The following is a 25,077-nucleotide window of genomic DNA, read 5'->3' as shown; positions in this document are numbered from 1 at the left end:
GGGTAGTGATGAAGCGGGATATGAAATCCAAATTCTTGTTCTTCTTCTTTATATTTGCAAGCCATGTTGGTGTTTTGGTCTTGGTGTGTCATAATCGGTTTAACACTTGATTCTTTCTTTGTATGTTGTTGTTGTTCAGTCGTTCAGTTGTGTCCGACTCTTCGTGAACCCATGGACCAGAGCACGCCAGGCACGCCTATCCTTCACTGCCTCCCGCAGTTTGGCCAAACTCATGCTAGTTGCTTCGAGAACACTGTCCAACCATCTCATCCTCTGTCGTCCCCTTCTCCTTGTGCCCTCCATCTTTCCCAACATCAGGGTCTTTTCCAGGGAGTCTTCCCTTCTCATGAGGTGGCCAAAGTACTGGAGCCTCAACTTCAGGATCTTCCCTTCCAGTGAGCACTCAGGGCTGATTTCTTTAAGAATGGATAGGTTTGATCTTCTTGCAGTCCATGGGACTCTCAAGAGTCTCCTCCAGCACCATATTTCTTTGTATACCTTGTAAGAAATATGTGGGCTTTGAGCCAAAACAAGCCAACAATCTTTCTTTCCTTGCCAGGTCAGCTATGCTTTTGTCTCTCATGGTGTGAATGATAAGAGGCATTTCCCTTTTTTCTACCGGATGGTCCCCAAAGAAGAAGCTCTGTACCCAGGGATTGTCAAGCTGCTCCAGCACTTCAGATGGACATTCATCGGTCTCCTTGTGCCAGAAACTGACAACGGAGAAAGCTTCAAGAAGACCTTGATGCCTGTTCTCATTGAGAGTGGGATTTGTGTTGCCATCTTGCAAAATATCCCACTAGGGAATAGGAATGATGCAGTGATCAATTATCATTCCTTCTTCAAGTGGAGACAAGTCCATGTATTTGTTTTTTACGTGGACACGAATTATATCTTAATTGGAATACAAATGATACAATTTGTATTTGGCATGTTAATAAAACCTCTTGCAGGGAAAGTCTTGATCACAACAGCTATGGGGGAACTCACTTTGGACTTAATGCACAGTAGCATATCTTTCCAACATATCCATGGTTTTCTTTCCTTCCCTATTATGATAAAGGAATGGAGAAACTACGATATTTTCCCTCACCTTTTCCCTGTTATTGAAAAGATTGTGGAGACAGATTATAATTGTTTCTATTTAAGGCATGCATCATCAGTGAAAGGCTGGACCAGATGCAGAGAGAGAAAGAAACTGGAAATATTGCCACAAGATTTTTTGCGAAGAATCCTCTCTCTAGACAGCGGCAAGATTTACAACACTGTCCAAACTGTGGCACATGCCTTAAATGCTGCATATTCTCAGCAGAGGGCGATGAAGCTGGAAGCTCAAAGGCTACAGCCATGGCAGGTACCGTATTTTTTGCTCCATAGGGCGCACTGAACCATAGGGCGCACCTTGTTCTTAGAGGAGGTAACAAGAAAAAAATATTTTTTCCGGTTTTCCTCCTCTAAAAGCCCTGGGTTTTTTTGAGGATCAACTAAAAGTTTTGCAGCTTTTTTGCAAAGGGGGAAAAGCAAAGCTCCTTTTGCAAAGGGGGAAAAGCAAAGAGGAAAAGCCCCGTTTTTATGGGGTTCAACTCACATTTCTGCAGCTTCTAAAGGAAAGGGAGCCTTTTCTACAATTTCCAGACAGATAATCTAATCAGCCAGTCACATGTCACTGGGGAAACAAACAACCTCCCTCTGCAGCACATTCAACAATGGAGGCTTGGGCAAGAGGGCAGGGTGAAAGGGAGCCGGGGACTCTTATCTCTCTCCCGATCTCTTGCTGATCAGCTGCTGAGCGGGGTCCTTTAAACACCCCCCTTTCTCTTTGTAAAATAAGAAGCATGATCCTCTTTTGGCCCCATGGCAATTCAGCTCCAGGGACCACCATTCGCTCCATAAGACGCACAGATATATTCCATTACTTTTTAGGAGAAAAAAAAGGGCGTCTTATGGAGCGAAAAATACGGTATTCCCTTTTCCAACAGACAATTGTCACTTTTTTTTCCAAGATGACAAGGAGCCATTAGTGAGCTCTCTTTCATACAGTCAGTCAACCAGCTCTAATCACACCTAACAGTTAGCTCAGCCAGCCCACATTTATACTGAAGGAATGAAGACAATGGTGTCTTGCTGTGTAATAAAATTACATGTTTTCCTTCACTACTTACGTAGGTCTAGCAAAACGTCATTTTAGGTTCAGTGATATATGTTCGCGGATAAGCATATACAGGATGGCAGCCTTAGTCTTTCTTACCTGTATGTTCCCTTGAATTAATGTAGCCAACTTTTTAAGGACACACAACTCTCAGCCACTGGTCAAAGGAGAGCCAAGCAAGAAATGGGCGAAATGGAGTAGCCAAGGTGGGTTCCTGTCTTCCAAATGCTGGTGTTCTCTTTGCCATTCTAGCTCCACCCTTTCATGGGAAACTCCCAGTTCTACAATTCTTCCATGGACAGAGTGTACTTGGATGAGAATGGCGAGTTGGCAGCTGACTTGGACATTGTGAACTGGATGAAGTCTACCAATAAGTCCATTTCTAAACTGAAGCTTGGGAGTATCAGTAGACAGGGATTCACCATCAACCAGAATGCCATTGCATGGCTCAAATGGAACAATAAGGTAGGAGAAACCATCTATTTCATTCCATAGTATTTCCTGTCCCTCAAGGCCTAATAAGTGCACCAGGTTGTGTGTGGGGGCTTCCTTCCAATGCCAACAACAACAACAAGTTTTTTTTTTTTTAAAAAAAGAATTTATTAAATTTCAAACAATAAAAAAACACAAGCATTACAAATAAACACTACAAACACTAACAAAAAAATACGAAAAACACGATACAAAAAAGAAAAATATAAAAATTACAGTATACATCTTATTTCTTAACATTGTTAATTGACTTCCTCACATCCTCTCCTTCTGCGTTCACTGTATATCATCATTAGTAATTTCTTAACATTATAAAATAATCATTTATATCTAATCTTATTCTTAATCTATATTTTCATTATCATATCTTTCTTTCTTTGTCTTATATACTTTCCATATCTGTAGCCTATCTAGTCTTCCAGTTCAATTCTTAAATACTAATCTTAGCATGAATTTTCAAATATTCTTTAAATTTCTTCCAATCTTGCCATACCATCTCTTCCCTCTGGTCTCGGAGTTTCCCGGTCAGTTCTGCGAGTTCCATATAGTCCATCATTTTCATTTGCCATTCTTCTACCATTGGTATAACTTCAGTCTTCCAGTTCTTAGCCAATAGAACCCTTGCAGCTGTTGTGGCATACATAAATATTGTCCTGTCTTCGTTGGGGATTTCATGATTTACAATGCCCAGTAAAAAGGCCTCTGGTTTCTTAAAACAAGTTTTTTATTTATAGCCCTCCCATCTGGTTGGGTTTCCACAGAAACTCTAGGCAGCTTTCGGCAACAAGATGACATGCAGTATAAAATTAGACACAGGAGAATCAACAGGGAAAAAAGACGTGGACACAGGAGTGAAAGGGATTAGTAGTATTATTTATTATACTTTTAGCTTGTCCTTCCTTAGAAGTCCCACATCCAGGATGCCACAGCAGACAAGGCCCTGTTAGCATGAAGATTGTTCTGCTAGTCTGTGGGACTACAAGCAAGGCTTCTCTGTTTAATCCGTGGGGGTTAAACAACAGTCTTGACTTTACAGCATTTTTATAATTTATATTATGCTTATATACGGCCTGTAATTCTATCAGTACACTGTCTTTTAAAACTACCTCAGCTGAATTGAGTGTCTGTAGATGTGGTCCTGTCTCTAACTGTGTAGTAGATCACACCTTAATTTCCATTTATAAGTTGCAAACAGAGCTAGCCAGTCAGACACACTCGGTACACTTTGACCATAAAACTAAGAAACGACAGGTAGGCTGTCTCTGTTTGCTACATGAATTGCCATATAATTCACTATAATTTTTTATGTATATTCTTGCATATGATAAATCACAGATAAACTTTCTCTGGATGTCGGAATGCTTGTTATATAATTGTCTTGATAGAAATGACTAAATAGAAAATAATGATAGAAGTTTAATTTGAAACACTTTATTGTTCCAGCTGATGAAGAATAAATGAAACAGGGCCTTGTCCTGGAGTTAAAAATCGTTACAACTGGAATTTGTTTCATACAAATAGAGGAAACCATTTTTTTATTGCCGTCCTGTCCTGAGTCCTTGCAAACTTTCTATTTGATTTTCTGAATTCCCTAAGGACTCCTATTTTATTTGTTCCATACTAAACAAGCGACCAATACAGCTCTTTGAGCACTGGGGCCATGTGACCCCGTTGCTGCCCTGCACTGAACAGACCTCAAGTGGCAATGTAGTTGTTATAGTTTTGCACACTTACAAGCTTATAGGTAAACCATGGTTGTAGAGTCCGCATTGAATCCCTCCCAACCCTGTGCCTTATTTCAATAGATAAATTAGCTCTAACACAATTCCCTTGGCATTGCTTGTCTTTATGCCTAGCCCCTGCCGCCTTCCAGGTGTGTGGAAAGATGCCACCCTGGGTTCATCAGGATGGTTCAGGAAGGAAAGCCACTTTGCTGCTATGACTGCATTCCCTGCCCAGAAGGGACCATCTCCACTCAAGAAGGTGGGTGACTTCAATGGAAAGGACCACCATTCAGGAAGAGGGCATAGGTTTGAAGTTACTTACCGCATTTTTCGCTCCATAGGACGCACCTCATTTTTAGAGGAGGAAACAAGGGGAAAAAAAAATATTTTTCAGGTTTTCCTCCTCTAAAAGCCCTGTTTTTTTGAGGATCAGCTAAAAGTTTTGCAGCTTTTTTTTGCAAAGGGAAAAGCCCTGGTTTTTTGAGGCTCAGCTAAAAGTTTTGCAGCTTTTTTGCAAAGGGAAAAGCCCTGTTTTTTTTTTTTTTAGGATCAGCTAAAAGTTTTGCAGCTTTTTCTGCAAAGGGGGACAATCAAAGCTCCTTTTGCAAAGGGGGAAAAGCAAAGAGGAAAAGCCCCATTTTTATGGGGTTCAACTCACATTTCTGAAAAATCTTAAGGAAAGGGAGCAGTTTCTACTGTTTCCAGACAGATAATCTAATCAGCCAGTCACATGTCCTGGGGAAACAAACAACCTCCCTCTGCAGCATATTCAACAAAGGAGGGCGGGGCTGAAAGGGAGCTGGGACTTATGTCTGATCTCTTGCTGATCAGCTGCTGAGCGGGGTCCTTTCAACACCCCCTTTTCTCTTTGTAAAATAAAAAGCACAATCTGCTTTTGGCCCCTGGGCAATTTAGCTCCAGGGACCACCATTGGCTCCATAAGATGCACAGGTATTTCCCCTTACTTTTTAGGAGGAAAAAAGTGTGTCTTATGGAGCGAAAAATACGTTATCTCTCTTTATTTCAATAGTCTGAGTAGGATTAACATTGGATATCCACCATCTATCGAAAGAGTTTTCTTGATTTCTAAAATGGCCTCATGGACTTGGGTTGCAGTCCACTTCTATACAGATTAGTATTTTATTTGTTTGCTAATCTTGCAATCTGCTTGAAAAGCAGGATAGAAACACACAAATCAACAAATGCCTTCCCACCGAGGAGCAGGAATGAATGCATAACTTCACAAAAGCCTGTTTCTCACTGTAAATCACCTGATGGAGTTACTGTAAGGTATGCAGAAGAACCCTCTCAATCGTGACACCATGTAGCATGCCCTCCCCCCGAGATTTCCTTCTTTAAAGTAAAAGAGGTCCCGTTAGATATAAAGCTGTTATTAGTCTTGTTCTTTGCAGATGCAAAGCGTTGTGTCAAATGTCCAAACGATCAACATCCAAACAAGGCCCGAGATCAATGTGTCCACAAGATTGTCACCTTCTTGACTTATGAAGAAAACATGGGAATTGCTCTATCTTTCTTTGCCCTCTTCTTATCCTTAACCATAGGCTTTGTGTTAGGGATCTTCATAAAATACCAGGAAACTCCCATAGTGAAAGCCAACAACCGGAACCTCTCCTACATCCTCCTTCTCTCACTCCTGCTTTCCTTTTTGTCATCCTTCCTGTTCATTGGCCGGCCAAGGAAAGTGACTTGCTTTCTCCAACAAACTGCCTTCAGCATCATTTTCTCAGTTGCCGTCTCTTCTGTGTTGGCCAAAACCATCACTGTGGTGCTGGCGTTTCTGGTCACAAAGCCAGGGAACAAGGTGAGGAGATGGCTGAGGAAAAGTCTGGCCAACTCCATTGTCATTTCCTGTTCCAGTGTCCAAGTGATCATCTGCGTCATCTGGTTGGGAATCTTTCCCCCATTCCCAGACTCTGACATGAGCTCCCAACCTGGGCACATCATCCTGAAATGTAATGAAGGGTCTGTTGCCATGTTTTATGGTTCCCTTGGCTACATGGGCTTCCTGGCTGCCATCTGCTTCATGGTGGCTTTCCTAGCCAGGAAGCTTCCTGGGTCCTTCAACGAAGCCAAGCTGATCACCTTCAGCATGCTGGTCTTCTGCAGTGTTTGGGTGTCCTTTGTGCCTACTTACCTGAGCACCAAGGGGAAATACATGGTAGCCGTGCAGGTCTTCTCTATGTTGGCCTCCAGTGCTGGGCTTCTGGGATGCATGTTCCTGCCAAAATGCTATATTATTGTATTGAGGCCTGATCTGAATACAAAAGATTACCTGACAAGAATATCTAAAGATGGCACCTGATTCTGAAAGTATTCAGTTTTAACCCTTTATGTTTAGCATAGTAGTGATAAAGCTCACATACTTGTCCAGAGTCAGACAAAAGATAAAATACATTGGAAATATTCATTTAGATGAAAGCATAGAAATAATGACACCAGAAATCTTCCTGCTGGGACGTATGGATATATAATTAGGAAAAGACTATGGAACTTGGTTGTAATATATGATTATGTCTGCACAAAGATAGAAGGACACATCATAACCAACAATGGAAGAATGGCTATTAAAACTAACAAACTTAATCTGAGATGGTAAACTGACATGTTTAATCAGAGGAAAATTACTGTTAACAGTGGTTAAATATTGGTAACCTCTCATAGACTTTTTGCGTGAAAAAAAGACATTTGGATTTGAGGATTGAAGATAATGTTTGTTTATAAAAAATGGCTTTGTGGGGTTTATAGTCTATTGGACGAAGTAAATATTGTTTTGTATGATGAAGAGATGAAGAATCAGAAGTTTTCTTTCCGAATCTTATTCATCGAACTTTCTTTTTTAACTTCTTTTCTATTCTTTAAACATATCTTTCTTTTCCCTTCTTTATTCCTCCCCCTTTCTGTGTCTTTATCGTATTTATATAAAAGTCTTGGTTTGGTTAAGAAATTTGAAAATATATCAGGTTTTGTATTTTCTTTTATAAACCTTAATGCATTATAGGTGGTACTTAACTCCCGTGAAACTTCCGAGCATGTATAAATTGAAATCTAACCTTTGTTGGAGATGCAAGAAAGAAGTGGGGACGCTATTGCACATGTGGTGGCTATGCGAGGATAAAAAAAAAAATTGGTCAATGGTACATACAGAAATGACAAAAATGATGAAAATAGTAAAGAAACCGGAGGCATATTTGCTAGGCTTACTAGATGAGCAAATACGAACTGGAAAGAAAAGTGTATTTCTGTATGCTGGCACGGCCGCCAGAATGGTGATAGCAGCTAAATGGAAAACACAACAGGTCCCAACAAAGGAGGAGTGGATAGGCAAGTTAAATGAGTATTTGTTAATGGCAAATCTGACAGCAGCAATAAGAAACCAAACAAACCAAAATTTGAAGGAACAATGGAAATGTTATGAAGAGTATATGGAGAAACATTGCTCAAAGAAAGAAGTGCTAATATGCTTGGAGTAAGAGGTATGAAGGAATTGTAGAATAATAAATTAATATAACGAATTAAAGATGATTATAGTAGTATATATGATTGTACAAATAGTGAACAAATAGCTTATAAGGGAAGTCGAAGGAGTGATGGAGGGAAGTCAGAGGGGTGGGTGGGTGTGAGGATGGAAAAATGGGAAAGGTATGATAAAAATGATATTGTATGTTACTGTGAGAATGTATTGGATATATTGTGTTTTTAATCAATAAAGTCTTTATTTAAAAAAAAAAAATTAAAAAATAAAATGCTTTCCACATTACATCTAAATAATTCTTTCCACTTGATTCACTTATGCAAAATGAGTTGTGAAATCTGACCAAATCTTTCCCCACATTCCAAGCATATATATGGTTTATCCCATGTGGGTTATTTTATGAAAAGTAAGGCTAGACCCATGTGCAAATCTCTTTCCACACTCCAAACATTTATAAGGTTTCTCCCCTGTGTGAATTCTTTGATGTGTTGTAAGGCTAGTGCTGACAGTGAAGCTCTTTCCACACTCAAAACAGGTATATGGTTTCACCCCTGTGTGAATTCTTTGATGATATGCAAGGCTTGAGCTTTGGGTGAAGCTCTTTCCACACTCCAAACATGCATACAGTTTTTCACCTCTGTGAATTTTTTGATGTATATGAAGGCTTGAACCCTGGCTGAAGCTCTTTCCACACTCAAAGCACTTATATGGCTTCTCTCTTGTATGGATTCTGCGATGGCAAACAAGGTATGTACAGTTACTAAAGCTCTTTCCACATGTCACACATTTATATGGCTTTTTCCCTGTATGGATTCGCTCATGTACAGTAAGGTGTGAACTCTGACTGAAGCTCCTCCCACACTCAAAACATTTATATGGCTTCTCACCAGTGTGGGTTCTCTTATGTGAACTAAGGTGTGAACTCTGACTGAAGCTCTTTCCACATTCCAAGCATTTATATGGTTTCTCCCCTGTGTGGGTTCTCATATGTGAAGTAAGGCTACAACTGTGAGCGAAGCTCATTCCGCACTCCGAACACTTATAAGATTTCTCTCCTGTGTGAATTCTTTGGTGCGATATAAGGCTTGAGCTGTGAGCGAAGCTCATTCCACACTCGAAGCATTTATAATGTTTCTCCCCTGAGTGTATTTTTTGATGCGATGTAAGGCTTGTGCTGTGACGGAAGGTCTTTCCACAGTCAAAACAGGTATACGATTTCTCCCCTGTGTGAATTTTATGATGTTCTGTAAGGTTTCTGTTGCAACGGAATCTCTTTCCACACTCAAGACAGGTGTATTGTTTCTCCTCAGTGTGGACTTTGTGATGTATTTTAAGGTTTGAGTAACGACTGAAACCCTTTCCACATTGTAAGCATTTGTAGGATTCCTGTCCTGCGTGAATTCTTTCATGTGATTTTAGGCCTGAGCTGTCACTGAAGCTCTTTCCACACACCAGGCATTCACACGGTTTCTCCTCTGTGTGGATTCTGCAGTGTGAGTTGAGGCTAGATTTACCTTTGAATGTTTTTTCACATAAAGAGCTATCATTTGTTCTCTTCCCTTTGTGATGTTTTTTCTGGATGGGGATTAGATGGCCGTCATCAGTCTGCGTAAGAAGACCTTTATTCCTCCCAATCTCTTCTTGGTTTTTCTCTTGTGGTCTTGTTTCCTCTTGATCTTGAAAGGTCTTTCCTTTGACTTCATGCTTGGTTCTTTCTATTGAGTCCCAAGAACAATGACTGTTGTGTTCATCACCTGCTAAAGTTAAGGAAAAATCACAATTAAAAATGTAATGCAAATCACAATCCTAGTGAGACTTTCTGTAACATATGATGATGATGATTTTATTATTTATAGCCCACCCATCTGGCTGGGTTTCCACAGCCACACGGGGCAGCTTACAGCATATATACAGGTAAAGGTAAAGGACCCATGGACAGTTAAGTCCAGTGAAAGGTGACTATGGAGATGCGGCGCTCATTTTGCTTTCAGGCCGAGGGAGCTGGTGTTTGTCCACAGACAGCTTTTTGGGACATGTGGCCAGCATGACTAAACTGCTTCTGGTGCAGCAGAACACCGTGACAGAAACCAGAGCGCATGGAAACGCTGTTCACAGGGGCGTAGCAAGGTAAATTGGTACCCGGGGGCAAAAAAATTTGTCCCCCCCCCCCCGAGGCGTGGGAAGGTCAGGTGGTACCTGGTGCAGAAAATTTCTTGTCAACCCCCCCATTGATCCCCCCCCCCGCAAAAATGGTTTTACATTATTTCATATTTTGGAGGTGATATTTTACTGCATTTTAATATCTGTTGGAAGGAATAACAAGTAATAATAATAAAAAACTTTTATTTCTATCCCGCCCTCTCCGGCCGAAGTCGGGCTCAGGGTGGCTAACATCAGATACATCGTAAAAAAAGTTGGAGTTCTTATTGCCAAATACACTAAAAAGAATCCAAATAAGAACTCTGGCCAAAAGTTTTAACCAAAACAACATACGTTTACTCGTGAGTAAATTCAAATGTAATATCAATTCTGTAAAGAATTACAGTCTTAAATCAAAAGTGGTTTCATATTGGAATTTTTCCTAAAGTCTTTTAGAAATTGATGTCAGAGCTTCTCCGATGCGTGTCAGATGTAAACCAGGGATACCAGGACAGGGCCCTGTTTCGGCATGGATGCCTTCTTCAGCTTGTTTTATATGACAGAAGTGTATGAAATGTATATGCTGTCTATTTCTTTGATTCCTAAAGAGGATATAGCGTCTTAGAAGAAGTTTCCTGTGTTTTCTGGCGTTTCCTGGTTTACATCTGACACGCATCGGAGAAGCTCTGACATCAATTTCTAAAAGACTCTTTAGGAAAAATTCCAATATGAAACCACTTTTGATTTAAGACTGTAATTCTTTACAGAATTGATATTACATTTGAATTTACTCACGAGTAAACATATGTTGTTTTGGTTAAAACTTTTGGCCAGAGTTCTTATTTGGATTCTTTTTAACATCAGATACATAACATTGGTATAAAATCAAACAATAACTAAATTATCTCCTTAAAAACATGTCAAAATCAAATTAAAGTCTAATTAGATTGCTTTCCACAGGGTTAGGGTTGGGAACAGTAAGTGCTCCACTGAACTGAAATTTCAGCCTTCATGCCATAGGAAAACAGCCAAGTAAACAACTATTTAGGTGGAAGAGGGTCAAGATATTAACTGATATGCATGAAATTTCATATATAGCTATATAATCCCTAGTATAGTAAGTTAAGACCTTCGGAGCAGGCATTTAAAAAAAATGTCAAAAATATATATTTTTTTAAAAATTGTTCGTTGATAATTTGTCACCCCCTCCATTATGGAAACTGGGGTGGCCCGCCCCCTCGCTACGCCACTGGCTGTTCACCTTCCCACCATAGCGGTACCTATTTATCTACTCGCACTGGAGTGCTTTCTCTTTTTTAAATTTAGAAACAAGAGAAAGTCTAACAATCATATACATATACAAAAAGAAAACAAGTAACTTATGACTCTACACAAACATATTCAGAAATTAGAAAGTAAGATTACACCCCCTTACCCACCTAGTGTGCCTTCCCTCCACCAGTGCTCACCTGTCTTTTAAGACTTATATTACAATTTACGTTGCATATATTCTAGTTCAAGTCCATGTTAATTTACCAGTTTCCCCTTCATTATTATCATTTAGCACAAATTATTATCACAGTTAGTCTTGCTAGTTCTACATATTCTGATAACTTATTTAGCCAATCGTCTTTCGTAGGTATATGGGCACTTTTCCAATTTTTTGCAATCAGCAGCCTGTTTAGGGAAGTTTTTAACCTGTGATATTTTACTGCATTTTAATATCTGTTGGAAGCCGCCCAGAGTGGCTGGGGAGACCCAGCTGGATGGGTGGGGTACAAATAATAAATTATTATTATTATTATTATTATTACTACTACTACTACTACTAGCTGACCCGGCCACGTGTTGCTGTGGTTTTTTATGGTTTTGTTTTATGATTGTTTTGATTTAGTGAAATTGAAGAAGTTCCCCTGTTCAACTTCCATCTGCCCCTTCTCTCCTCCCTGTTTTCAATTACCCTCTTTTCTGTCCCCACCTTCAATTGGCCTAGGGTCACTTGGAGAGCTTAGTAGCGAGATTTGAACCCTGGTCTCTCTCTTAAATGCCCCTTTAACAGAATTAAACCCTTGCCCTAGATTTACCATCTCTCTCCCCCCCCCCGGAAACCTGATACATGGTACAGTCCGCTCTGGCATTGAGCCTGGGGTCAGAAGGGACCATAACGATGCAAGGAGGGGGGATGGGGAACTGGTAGGGTCCTTATACATTTGTGTGCTGCGCTTTTTCCTCTTCTGATAACTGGAGTTTCGTTTGTAAAGCAATACAGCAGTGCAGAAAGGATTGTGTGTGGAGACAGGATAGGGAGCGAAGCATAGTTGCTGAGCTTTCTCATCCTACACCCCCCCACCATAAGGAATGGTATGGCCCGGGCCTAAAAACCTTTTCCTGCCTGGAGCTGAAACTACTAAGAAGAGTTTAGGCCTTCCTCTTAACTGGGTTTTTTTTGGCGGTAAGGCCCTTGGCAGAGGCTGGGGCTAGGGAGATTAATAGGGGGTTGTCCCTGCTGTCTGAAAATGGCTGACTGAGGTGAAGGAGGTTTCTTTTTCGGCACACAGTCTGTGACACTGCCCTGCAATGAGCCTTTCTATTGGTTGTTGTTCAAAGTCTTCAGTTCTGTTGCTGGTGACACGTAATGTGTGTGCCATTTTTTTGGCCTTTATTCTATATTTTAGGCATGACAGGTGTGGGTTTTTCAAATTTTTATTATGCCAGATCCTTCATCAATGGTCATGTTACGCTTTGTCCTCATTTGATGCCGTTTGGTGCAGCGGTTACGGAGCAAGGTGGTGTCACACACGCACGCAATGGGAACATTTATATATATATATATATATATATATAGATTGGCACGGCTGTTGCGTAGAGCTGTGAATTTCTCTTATCTTGCGGGATCTCTTTGCCCAGTAAGCTTAACAGATACATTTCTGGGTTGTTTTTTTTCTAATGAGATTCCTAACATTTTTTTGAGTTCTTCAATGTACCGTACCCCAGAACACTTTCATTCTCCCACATCTCCACCACATATGAATGAGTATACCCTCAGCATCTTTACATTTCCAGCAATTTGATTTATGTATCTTGGCAAGTTTTGCGGGTGTTATATGCCATCTATAGAACATTTTCCTAATGTTCTCTAACTGCATTGAATGCTGTGAATCTGATATCAAACTTAAACAACATTTCCCACTGTTCGAGCTGAATTGCGGCCCAATATCTTGTGCCCATCTTATTTTCACTTCCTTTATTGCCTCATCTTGCAAGTTCCATTCTAACAATAGGTTGTAAACTTTTGACAATAGTTTATTATTATTTCTTAATAGGACTATTTGTAATTTTGAATCCTCTTTTGTAAAGCTTAATTTTTTATCTGAGGTTAAGGCATTATTTAATTGATGATATTGTAGCCAGTCATTAAGGTATTGTCTTAATTCAGTTACAGGTGGGTAGCCGTGTTGGTCCACCATAGTCGAAACAAAATAGAAAATTCTTTCCAGTAGCACCTTAGGGACCAACTGAGTTTGTTCTTGGTATGAGCTTTCGTGTGCATGCACACTTCTTCAGATACACTGAAACAGAAGTCACCAGATCCTTAAATACAGTGGTGCCCTGCTAGACGAAAATAATTCGTCCTGCAAAAATTTTCGTCTAGCGGGTTTTTCGTTTAGCGAAGCAGCAATGACAGCCGCGCTTTTGCTAAACAAAAAGGAAAAAAAAAAAGACAGACATTTTTCGTCTTGCGAGGCAGCCCCATAGACTTTTTCGTCTAGCGGGGCAGCCTCCTGCTAGACGAATGCCTTCGTCTAGCGAGTTTTTCGTCTAGCGAGGCATTCGTCTTGCGGGGCACCACTGTATAGTGAGAAACACTGAAACAGAAGTCACCAAATCCTTAAATATACCCCTCCCCACTCCCTCACTATATTTAAGGATCTGGTGACTTCTGTTTCAGTGTATCTGAAGAAGTGTGCATGCACACGAAAGCTCATACCAAGAACAAACTCAGTTGGTCTCTAAGGTGCTACTGGAAAGAATTTTCTATTTTGTCTTAATTCAGCGTATGGTTTTAACTTTAATTCGCTTCTGTCCTCTTTTACCGGTAATAGTTGGCTGTAGGTTCCCCTGCTCCCTGCCATATTTAGATTTTTCACTGCAAAGGCTTCCAGTGGTGATAACCCCCATGGTGTATGAGTTTCAAGCAGCAGCTGGTATTCTTTCCAGACCTTATACAGCGATCCTTTGATTACATGATTTGTAAAACCTTTATGCGCTTTGATTTGTTGTAACCCAGATAGGGGTTCCAGCCAAATCTGTTGTCAATAAATAATAATAATAATAATAACAACTTATTATTATTATTAATTATTCCCTAAACAGGGCTGCCTTCAGGTATTTTCTGAATGTCAAGTAGTTGCTTATCTGTTTGACCTCTGATGGGAGGGCGTTCCACAGGGCGGGCGCCACCACCGAGAAGGCCCTCTGCCTGGTTCCCTGTAACTTCACTTCTCGCAGGGAGGGAACCGCCAGAAGGCCCTTAGTGCTGAATCTCAGTGTCCGGGCTGAACGATGGGGGTGGAGACGCTCCTTCAGGTATACTGGGCCAAGGCCGTTTAGGGCTTTAAAGGTGCGCACCAACACTTTGAATTGTGCTCGGAAACATACTGGGAGCCAATGTAGATCAAAGCTTTCCAGATCGAAGACATCTAGGTTTTCCAGGGTTATCCATTGCTTTATCCAAATTATACATTCTGCGTAGTAATATAGTTTTAAGTTGGGGAGCGCAAATCCCACTCTGGCTTTTGTCTGTTAAAACTTATATTTTATACAAGGTTTTCCCCCCTGCCATATGAATTTTTAAAGAATTTGTTTCCACTCTTCAAAAAAATATTTTTTATATAATAATTGGGATCATTTGGAATAGGAATAAAAACCTGGGGAATATACCGTAGTTTGTTTATTGCAGCGATCCTTCCCCATAGTGATAGCTTAAGGACCAGGTTTCAAGATGTCTCTTAATTTCATTCCTGAGCTTTTTATAATTGTCCTCGTACAAATTTAGAATCTTCATCGTTATATCTATTCCTAAATATTTTGCTTTTTTTTAACAATCTCTAATCCTGTCTTCTCCATCAGCTCTATTTTCTCTTCTTGCTGGATATTTTTCACCTTAATTTTGGTCTTTGATTTATTAAGTTTGAAGCCTGACACCTCTCCAAAAGTCCCCCCCCCCCAAGGCTTTGGGAATAGTCTCTAACGGTTCTTCCAATGTTAATATTACATCATCCGCGAAACCCTTTATTTTATACGATCTCTTCCCCAATGTCATTCCTTTGATTTCTTCATTTCTTCATTTTTTCTTATTTCTCTAATTACCGTTTCAAATGTAAAAATGAATAATTAGGAAGAGCTTCCTGACAGTGAGAGCTGTTCAGCAGTGTAATCTGCTGCCAAGGAGTGTGGTGGAGTCTCCTTCTTTGGAGGTCTTTAAGCGGAAGCTTGACAGCCATCTGTCAGGAATGCTTTGATGGTGTTTCCTGCTTGGCAGGGGGTTGGACTGGATGGCCCTTGTGGTCTCTTCCAATCTATCATTCTATGAGTCCAAAATGACTCCCAGGCTGTGCACCTGGTTCTTCAAGGGCACAAATACCCCGTTCAGGACCAGGGAGTCACCCACCAATCCACCCCCTGTCCCCCAAAAGCAGTACTTCTGTCTTGTCAGGATTCAACCTCAATCCATTAGCCACCATCAATTGACCTGCACTGACAGAAAGTCTCAGGTGCCAAGGAACAATCAGCAGTGCACTTTCAGGCTCCTGATACATATCCTTTGCAGTCACATCTTCAGCCGTCCCACCCCTGAGGCCACATATGTAGGGCAGCAGGACACGGTTTGAGGGAAATGGTTTCGTGGGCTAGAGAGGGGCTGCTGCCATGACCCACAAGTCTCCCACAGCTGACCTGGCAGCTTGGCTGCTGCAAACCGAAAAAATCTGTTTCTGAGATGGAGCCCATCCAGTCCCTCATCTGGCAATTGCTGCAGCTACTAGCGAGTGTCAGAATCAGAACCCAACACGACGTTATACTATGGAACTTGCTGGAAAAGGATTTTCTTCACACCACCATTCATGGGCATAGCCAAGAAGGGGTGGGGTGGGGCAGCCCCCCAGACCAAGTAAAACATTAAAGGTAAAGGTAAAGGTAAAGGGACCCCTGACCATTAGGTCCAGTCGCAGATGACTCTGGGTTGTGGCACTCATCTCACTTTATTGGCCAACGGAGCCAGCATGACCAAGTTGCTTAATTAGAAATATTTAACTGACCAATTACGCTGGTTCTGCCCCCCTAACAAGAGTCCTGCCCCCCAACAGAAATCCTGCACCCATTCCAGCATTGAAAAACATTCCTTTCCTTTTCTACCTTTTATTTCTCACAGCCCAGAACTCTTGCCCTGCAACCTTCCTCGTTTTCTTGCCACGGGCGCTTCCTCATCTCCTCAGGTCCCCATCTCCATTCCCTGCAACTCACCAGATCCCACTGAGGATCCTGGGAGGGAACATTCAAAGGTTGTGGGAGACAGCCTGACCAGGTCAACCGTCCATCTTCCCCCTTCCATCCTCGCTAGATCTGCAAGAGAATAATAATAATAATAATAATAATAATAATAATAATAATAATAATAATATTTGTATCCCGCCCTCTCTGGCTGAGGCCGGACCCAGTGTGGCTAACATCATAAAAACAACACAATATGCACAGAAACAGACATTAATTAATTTAAAATGTAACTTAAAATTAATTCAGACAAATTAAAATCTAAGCAGGTGGCAATTATCAGGCTGGAATTGAGAGTGGTTAATACTTGCCAGGACCAACTGTTTCCACTGATCCTACAAGGACCTGTGAGAGGGTTGGGGGCCTCCTTGGGGCTTGTTTTATACAAAGGAAAGTAAGTCAAACTGCATCCTGCCCAAAGGCCTGGCGGAACAGCTCCGTCTTGCAGGCCCTGCGGGAAGATGTCAAATCCCGCAGGGCCCTGGTCTTTTGTGGGAGAGCGTTCCATCAGGCCGGGGCCACGGCCCAAAAGGCCCTGTTTCTAGTCAAGGCCAGTCTAATTTCCACGGGGCCCGGGATCTTCAAGGTGTTGTTGTTAGTAGAAAGAGGGTGAAAGAGGATTGGCCTCTTTCATCCTTCCTGAGGAGCTCAGAAGCCCAAACAAGCTGCAGGTTCCTTGGGAGGGAGGGAGGGAGGGAGGGAGGGAGAAGTAAAAGGAGCCTCAGAGAAGCTGCAGGGATTCCTCTGCCCTAGATATTCTCCTGCCCCTGCAGAAGCCCAAATGTGGCATATATAAAATTTATATCCCCCAATATGGTTGGCTTCTCACAGCCACCCTGTGCGGCTAACAGAATATATGAAATCACAACATCAAACATAAAAAAACAGAATATCCTATACAGGCAACAAAGAAATCAACAATAACAGTAACAACAGCAGTAATAAACGGTTTACAGTTATACCCAAAATAACCACTAACCCCAAATAAACATTTAACCAACACCAACTCGATGAAAACAAAACAGAGGAACCAAAACGAGAACTGTTTTAAACATTATAAAACATTTTTGTCATTCGCCCCCAATCCAAAAAATGTTGCAGCAATGTCCCTGTGGCCTCCCAGGAGCCTCTTTTGGCTCTTCAAGGTGAGTCTAGACTCCGCCCCCTAGGCCAGGTGGAAATGGGCCTTACAGCAGAGCTCAGGTCTTCCTTCCAGTTTCCATGGCAAAAGTGGGGAGCCTTCCTCCTGAACCCCACCAGAGAAGGATCTTCTTCACAGCACCATTAAAAACATTTCCTTTTCTGTCTACCTTTTATCTCTGCCAACCCGGAGCTCCAGCCCTGCAGCCTTCCTCGCTTTCTTGCCAGGGGAGCGTCCTGACCCCCCAACATCTTCCCAGGTCCCCCCATCTCCATTCCCTGGAACTCACCAGATCTCTCTGAGGGTCCTGGAGGGGAACGGTCAGAGGTTGTGGGAGACAGCCTGACCAGGTCAACCGTCCATCTTCCTCCTTCCATCCTAGCTAGGTTTGCAGGATCAGACTCTGTCATCCTTCCTGAGGAGTTCAGATGGAAAAAGAAGCAAAGTGACCCTCAGAGGACCTGCAGGGATTCTCCTGCCCTAGATATTCTCCTGCCCCTGGGCATCCCCTCTGCAACAGTCCCCAACAGGTTTTAGACATGTCTTTGTGATTCCAAAGTAATCTGTCTGCTTTCTCTATCCTTTCTTAGGGCAGGCATGGTATGATCAGTAGTTACATGAAATTAGATCCCATTGAACTCAGTGGAGCTTACTTATGAGTAAATCTGCAATGGACTGCTGTGCATATTCTCCCGCTTCTGACACCCAGAAACACATTGCTCCTTTCCCCCTTCTTTCTTCCAATCAAGACCTTCTTGCCTTTTCTGCTCACTTGGGTGCGGGGTTCCCTCCCCCCCCATCCATCCATTTCTCCCCCCCCCCAACCCCCTGGAACTCAGCTGACCTCCCCCAGCCTCAGATGGTGCTGGAGGTGGGGAGCCCCAGCTCAGGTCATTTCTAGGATCCCGCCTCTTTGAAACTATTTTGCAGAACTCCAAAGTTTAAACAAGCTACAGGTTTCTGGGAGGGAGGCAGAAGCAAAGGGGGTCTTAAGGGATTTTCCTTGTTTCCACTCTCCATCCCCCCATCTCCATTCCCTGCCACTCACCAGAGCACTCTGAGGGTCCTGGAGGGGAACAGTCAGCGGTTGTGGGAGACAGCCTCACCAGGTCAACCGTCCATCTTCCTCCTCCTTCCATCCTCATTCGGTTTGCAGGATCAGCCTCTTCCATCCTTCCTAAGGAGCTCAGAAGCTGCAGGTTCCTGGGAGGGAGGGAGAAGCAAAGGGAGCCTCAGAAGCCCTGCAGGTATTTTCCTGCCGAAGATATTTTATTGGTGAATGATAAGCTCCCACTTGCAGTAAAAGAGACGTGCCCCCCCTCCTGAACCCCAGCATGCCAGGAAAGTGGATCTGAAAGAGGATCTTCCTCCCACCACCATTAAAAACATCCCTTTCCTTTTCCCCCCAGCCTGGACCTGTGACCGGACTGCCTCCCTCCGTTCCTCCTCCCCCCCCAACCCCACATTAGGGGAAGGGGCTGTAGCTCTAGGGCAGAGCATCTCCTCAACAGGCAGAAATGCCCCAGCAGCACCCCCCCCCGGTAGCTTAATCCTGCCCCCTTTACCTAGCATCGACCCCTCTTTCTCCCAAACAGCAATGCCTCCTTCCTCCTCTTCCCAGAGCCCTCTCGCTTCCTTTCCTTGGGGGGGGGGGGTTCCTTCCCCACCCTAAAACTGCCTCCCTCCCTGCCTAGTCTTCTTGCCTTGCTCTCGTCCTGGGGCGCCCCTGCACCCCTTAAAGCCTTTTGCACTCATCGCAGCTCTTTGGGGGATAAATTGGGGGTGCAACCCCACGCATGCTCCCTCACACTGCTGCCTCTTTGCAAAACAGCCCTCTCCAGGGGGGTTTCTCTCCTGCAAAGCAGCTGCTCTGACACGGGAGCGCCCCCCCCAAAATACCCCCCCTTTTCCCTACCTTGCAAAAGGCAGAGTCACCCCACATTAGGGGAAGGGGCTGTAGCTCTAGGGCAGAGCATCTCCTCAGCAGGCAGAAATGCCCCAGATTCATTCCCCCGTGGCCTAATCCTGCCCCCTCTACCCAACACCGACCCCTTTCTCTCCAAAACATCCATGCCTCCCTCCCTTTCCTTTGGGGGGTTTCCTACTCCACCCCCCAACTGCCTCCATGCTCTCCTCCTGGGGCGTCCCTGCAGCCCTCGAGCCCCTTTGCTCTCCCCACAGCTCCTTCGGGGCTCAATTGTGGGGTGCAACCCCCATGCATGCTCCTCTCCCGCAAAGCAGCTGCTCTGACACGGGAGACCCCCACCCCCCAAACCCCACCCCCTTTTCCTACCTTGCAAAAGGCAGTCTTCCGCTCTGCCGAATCTCCTCCCTCCCTCGCAGCTTTTCAAATGGGGCAAACGGAGGAGGAAGTGACGCATTCCCCCTCCCCCTCCCCAGGAAGTCCTCTCTCAGAATATAATCGCTGCCTTTAACCCTTGACGAGCCACGGGCCGTTTGCACTTTCTCGGTAGCTCTTGAGCTGGTTTTATTTATTTCCTCGACTAATTTTGTTTTCAGTTTATAAATAGGTCTCTTAAATTTCATTCTTACAGTTCATTCTGTTCTGTTCAAAACAATATCTCAGCCCTTGCTGAGTTTCCATCACGTCCATGCTTTGATTTAAAAGAAATGTTTCCATTTTATTGACTCCTTTCCAATCGAGATCAGCCCCTGGCCTCTCAAGATCTTCCCTGGAAAACTTCGGAGGGGCTCCTTCTCCACTCCCACTGTTTGCCCCCCATGGCTTTTCTCACCTTTTGAACAGAGATGACTTGGCACTCTGGGCTCTGGTAATTTCCAGGCTGAATAACAGCAATGTCTTCTATATGGGGCTTCCCTGAAAGATGACCCAGAAACTTCCATGGGTCCAGATTACTGGCTGCGGTTCCATCTACCTCTGGTATAAATCCTGAGACCTTGTTAAACCACTCGGACCACATACGGCTTCTGGGTAAATGGTGAATGCCATGTCAGCAGATTCCTTGAGACCAAGAGCCCTTCCTTCAGATAAACTTGCCTCCCCTCCTTCCTCCCTCCCCATATACACACACAGGTGCATAGGGATTGTTTATTGTGAATTTATTCATTTAACCGTTAACAGCTATAGTATCTGCATTTTTGTACTTTTTATCATTCTGCATATAAATATTCAACATTCAAGAAATAACTGGTTTTTTTTTTAAAAAAACAAACAAACCAATTTTCTTCACTTTCTTCCTAAAATGAAGCTGTTCATTGCTTTAATTCTGCCCTGCTCCAAAAATAGGGACATCCCATTTCCATTAGAGCTTTCAGGAATGCCATGAGTTTGTATGACAAGAAGTGCGTTAAGATTTCCAAAATGAAAACACTAATGGGAACTTGATTCCCCACTTCCTTTTTAAAATAATAATAAAAAATCCAATATGGTTAAGAATATAGCATTTTTACTCATTCTGTAAAGGTAGGGAGACAGGAGCTGATGGTGTTAATCTGAATTAGTTGCTCTTACTTCTGCTTGTAACAAACAATATGTTGGAATTAACTCAAGGCATGTTGCTTCCTCCTCCAGAGGTTTATAAGAATGGATATTATTATTTCTGAGTATGCCTGTGTGTTTGTGCATGTGCATTTATAGGTATACCTGATTATATTCCACCTTTCCACTGAAAGGTAACTACACTAACACATATGTAACAAAATGAATTACTCTGACACCCATAATAATGCTCGAAGATAATGCTTTAATCCAGGCATGTCCAACAGGTAGATTGAGATCTACTGGTAGATCACTGGACGTCTGTGGTAGATCACTGGCTCCCCCCAAAGAAGCCAAACAACTTAGGCTCCCCTAAAAAAAAGCCCTCCCTCCCTCTTTTAAAAAAAGCTCAACAACTTTGACCTGAACCCCCCAAAAGGGGGTAGATCACTGTCAGTTTTTAACTCCGTGAGTAGATCGCAGTCTCTTGGAAGCTGGCCACCCCTGCTTTAATCTATCCAGAAGTTACAAGGAAAAGGCGGGACACAGCTGGAGCAAAGAAAGGAAATGTGGGATGTAAAAAGGACAGGAGCAGTCAAACACAACTTTTGCTAGAGTAGACAAAAACTCCCTTGTATGTAACTTGAGGTGGGCGCGGCCTCTCCTTGAAGAACCACAGGCCGGGCCTCCATTTTGTCTCTTCAGTCTTCTCTCTCTCATTGCCATCTTAACAGCAGCATTACTAAGATGCACCCTTGGCTCTAGGCCAAGAGAAGAAAAGGGGGACTTTCTCCCATAAGGAGAAGTCAAATGGGCCTTAGAAAGCCTTGCTAACAATAAGGCCAATGGAAGTGATGATATTCCAGCTGAACTAATTAAAATTTTAAAAGATGATGCTGTTAAGGTGCTACACTCAATATGCCAGCAAGTTTGGAAAACTCAGCAGTGGCCAGAGGATTGGAGAAGATCAGTCTACATCCCAATCCCAAAGAAGGGCAGTGCCAAAGAATGCTCCAACTACCGCACAATTGCACTCATTTCACACACTAGCAAGGTTATGCTTAAAATTCTACAAGGCAGGCTTAAGCAGTATGTGGACCGAGAACTCCCAGAAGTGCAAGCTGGATTTCGAAGGGGCAGAGGAACCAGAGACCAAATTGCAAACATGCGCTGGATTATGGAGAAAGCTAGAGAGTTCCAGAAAAACATCTACTTCTGCTTCATTGACTACGCAAAAGCATTTGACTGTGTCGACCACAGCAAACTATGGCAAGTTCTTAAAGAAATGGGAGTGCTGGATCACCTCATTTGTCTCCTGAGAAATCTCTATGTGGGACAAGAAGCTAGTTAGAACTGGATATGGAACAACTGATTGGTTCAAAATTGGGAAAGGAGTACGACAAGGCTGTTTATTGTCTCCCTGCTTATGTAATTTATATGCAGAATTCATCATGCGAAAGGCTGGACTGGATGAATCCCAAACCGGAATTAAGATTGCCAGAAAAAATATCAACAACCTCAGATATGCTGATGATACAACCTTGATGGCAGAAAGTGAGGATGAATTAAAGAACCTTTTAATGAGGGTGAAAGAGGAGAGCGCAAAATATGGTCTGAAGCTCAACATCAAAAAAACTAAGATCATGGCCACTGGTCCCATCACCTCCTGGCAAATAGAAGGGGAAGAAATGGAGGCAGTGAGAGATTTCATTTTCTTGGGTTCCATGATCACTGCAGATGGTGACAGCAGTCACGAAATTAGAAGACGCCTGCTTCTTGGGAGAAAAGCAATGACAAACCTAGACAGCATCTTAAAAAGCAAAGACATCACCTTGTCGACAAAGGTCCGTATAGTTAAAGCTATGGTTTTCCCAGTAGTAATGTACGGAAGTGAGAGCTGGACCATAAAGAAGGCTGATCGCCGAAGAATTGATGCTTTTGAATTATGGTGCTGGAGGAGACTCTTGAGAGTCCCATGGACTGCAAGATCACACCTATCCATTCTCAAAGAAATCAGCCCTGAGTGCTCACTAGAAGGACAGATCCTGAAGTTGAGGCTCCAGTACTTTGGCCACCTCATGAGAAGAGAAGACTCCCTAGAAAAGACTCTGATGTTGGGAAAGATGGAGGGCACAAGGAGAAGGGGAAGGAGAAGGGGACGAAAGAGGATGAGATGGTTGGACAGTGTTCTCAAAGCTACTAACATGAGTTTGGCCAAACTGCGAGAGGCAGTGAAGGATAGGCGTGCGTGGCGTGCTCTGGTCCATGGGGTCACGAAGAGTCGGATACGACTGAACGACTGAACAACAACAACAAAACCTGCCCAGAAGGGACCACCTCCACTCAAGAAGGTGGAGTGACTTCAATGGAAAGGACCACCCTTCAGGAAGAGGGCATAGGTCTGAAGTTACTTATGTCTATTTCCATGGTGTCTTCTGGGTAGGATTAACACTGGATATCCACCATCTATCGGAAGAGTTTTCTTGATTTCATGGACTTGGGTTGCAGTCCACTTCTATACAGATTATTATTTTATTTGTTTGTTGATATTAAAATCTTCTTGAAAAAGCAGGATAGAAACACATAAATCAACAAATGCCTGTCCATCAAGGAGCAGGAATGAATGCATAACTTCACAAAAAGCCTATGTTTCTCACTGTAAATCACCTGATAGAGTTATTGTGAGGTGTGCAGAACCCTCTCAATTGTGACACCATGTAGCATGCCCTCCCCCCGAGATTTCCTTTTTTAAAGAAAGAGGTCCCGTTAGATATAAAGCTGTTATTAGTCTTGTTCTTTGCAGACGCAGAGCGTTGTGTCAAATGTCCAAACGATCAACATCCAAACAAGGCCCGAGATCAATGTGTCCACAAGATTATCACCTTCTTGACTTATGAAGAAAACATGGGAATCGTCCTATCTTTCTTTGCCCTCTTCTTATCCTTAAGCATAGGCTTTGTGTTAGGGATCTTCATAAAATACAGTGGTACCCCGCAAGACGAATGCCTTGCACAACGAAAAACTCGCAAAACGAAACGTCTATGGCTGTTTTTCGCAAGACGAATTCGTCTGGCGAGGTACCACTGTAAGCACCGGAGCCTCGCCGCGCCGCGTTTTAAAGCCCAAGGAAACTCCCACAGTGAAAGCCAACAACCGAGACCTCTCTTTCATCCTCCTAATCTCCCTCCTGCTTTCCTTTTTGTCATCTGAAATGTAATGAAGGGTCTGTTGCCATGTTTTATGGTTCCCTTGGCTACATGGGCTTCCTGGCTGCCATCTGCTTCATGGTGGCTTTCTTAGCCAGGAAGCTGCCTGGGGCCTTCAATGAAGCCAAGCTGATCACCTTCAGCATGCTGGTCTTCTGCAGTGTTTGGGTCTCCTTTGTGCCCACCTACCTGAGCACCAAGGGGAAATATATGGTAGCTGTGCAGGTCTTCTCTATCTTGGCCTCCAGTGCTGGGCTTCTGGGATGCATGTTCATGCCAAAATGCTGTATTATTGTATTGAGGCCTGACCTGAATACAAAAGATTACCTGACAAGAATATCTAAAGATGATACCTGATTCTTAAAGTATTCAGTTTTAACCCTTTATGTTTAGCATAGTAGTAATAAAGCTCACATACTTGTCCAGTCAGACAAAAGATAAAATACATTGGAAATATTCATTTAGATGAAATCACAGAAATAATGACACCAGAAATCTTCCTGCTGGGACGTATGGATATGTAATTAGGAAAAGACTATGCAACTTTGTTGTAATATATGATTGCGTCTGAGACTTTTATATGCACAAAGATAGAAGGACACATCATAACCAACAATGGAAGAATGACTATTAAAATTAACAGACTTATCTGGGATGGTAAACTGATATGTTTAATCAGAGGAAAATTAATGTTAACAGAGGTTAAATATTGGTAACCTCTCAT

General features: G+C 42.8%; 1 protein-coding gene across 4 annotated transcripts in view; it reads right to left on the bottom strand.

The window, feature by feature from the left end:
* Nucleotides 1-18,827, bottom strand: part of LOC117042706 (zinc finger protein 501-like) — a 59,574-nt gene extending 40,747 nt beyond the window's left edge. Inside the window, exons 1-4 of one of the 4 annotated variants that reach the window (XM_033142311.1) lie at nucleotides 18,736-18,827; nucleotides 17,977-18,102; nucleotides 16,520-16,618; nucleotides 8,128-9,615 (exon numbers count right to left, since the gene is read on the bottom strand). In XM_033142311.1, coding sequence (XP_032998202.1) covers nucleotides 8,237-9,615; nucleotides 16,520-16,618; nucleotides 17,977-18,102; nucleotides 18,736-18,826 — 1,695 coding nt within the window. In that variant the 5' untranslated portion in view covers nucleotide 18,827 and the 3' untranslated portion in view covers nucleotides 8,128-8,236. Of the gene's footprint in view, nucleotides 1-8,127; nucleotides 9,616-16,519; nucleotides 16,619-17,976; nucleotides 18,103-18,735 lie in introns of those variants that run through there. The other 3 variants (XM_033142312.1, XM_033142313.1, XM_033142314.1) reach the window with 3 other exon arrangements.
* Between the last annotated feature and the right edge of the window lie 6,250 nt (nucleotides 18,828-25,077).

This window comes from Lacerta agilis, chromosome 2, assembly GCF_009819535.1.
Source record: "Lacerta agilis isolate rLacAgi1 chromosome 2, rLacAgi1.pri, whole genome shotgun sequence".
NCBI lineage: Eukaryota > Metazoa > Chordata > Lepidosauria > Squamata > Lacertidae > Lacerta > Lacerta agilis.
The sequence above is the reverse complement of the archived record's forward strand: the minus strand, read 5'-3'. Positions and strand labels throughout refer to the sequence as shown.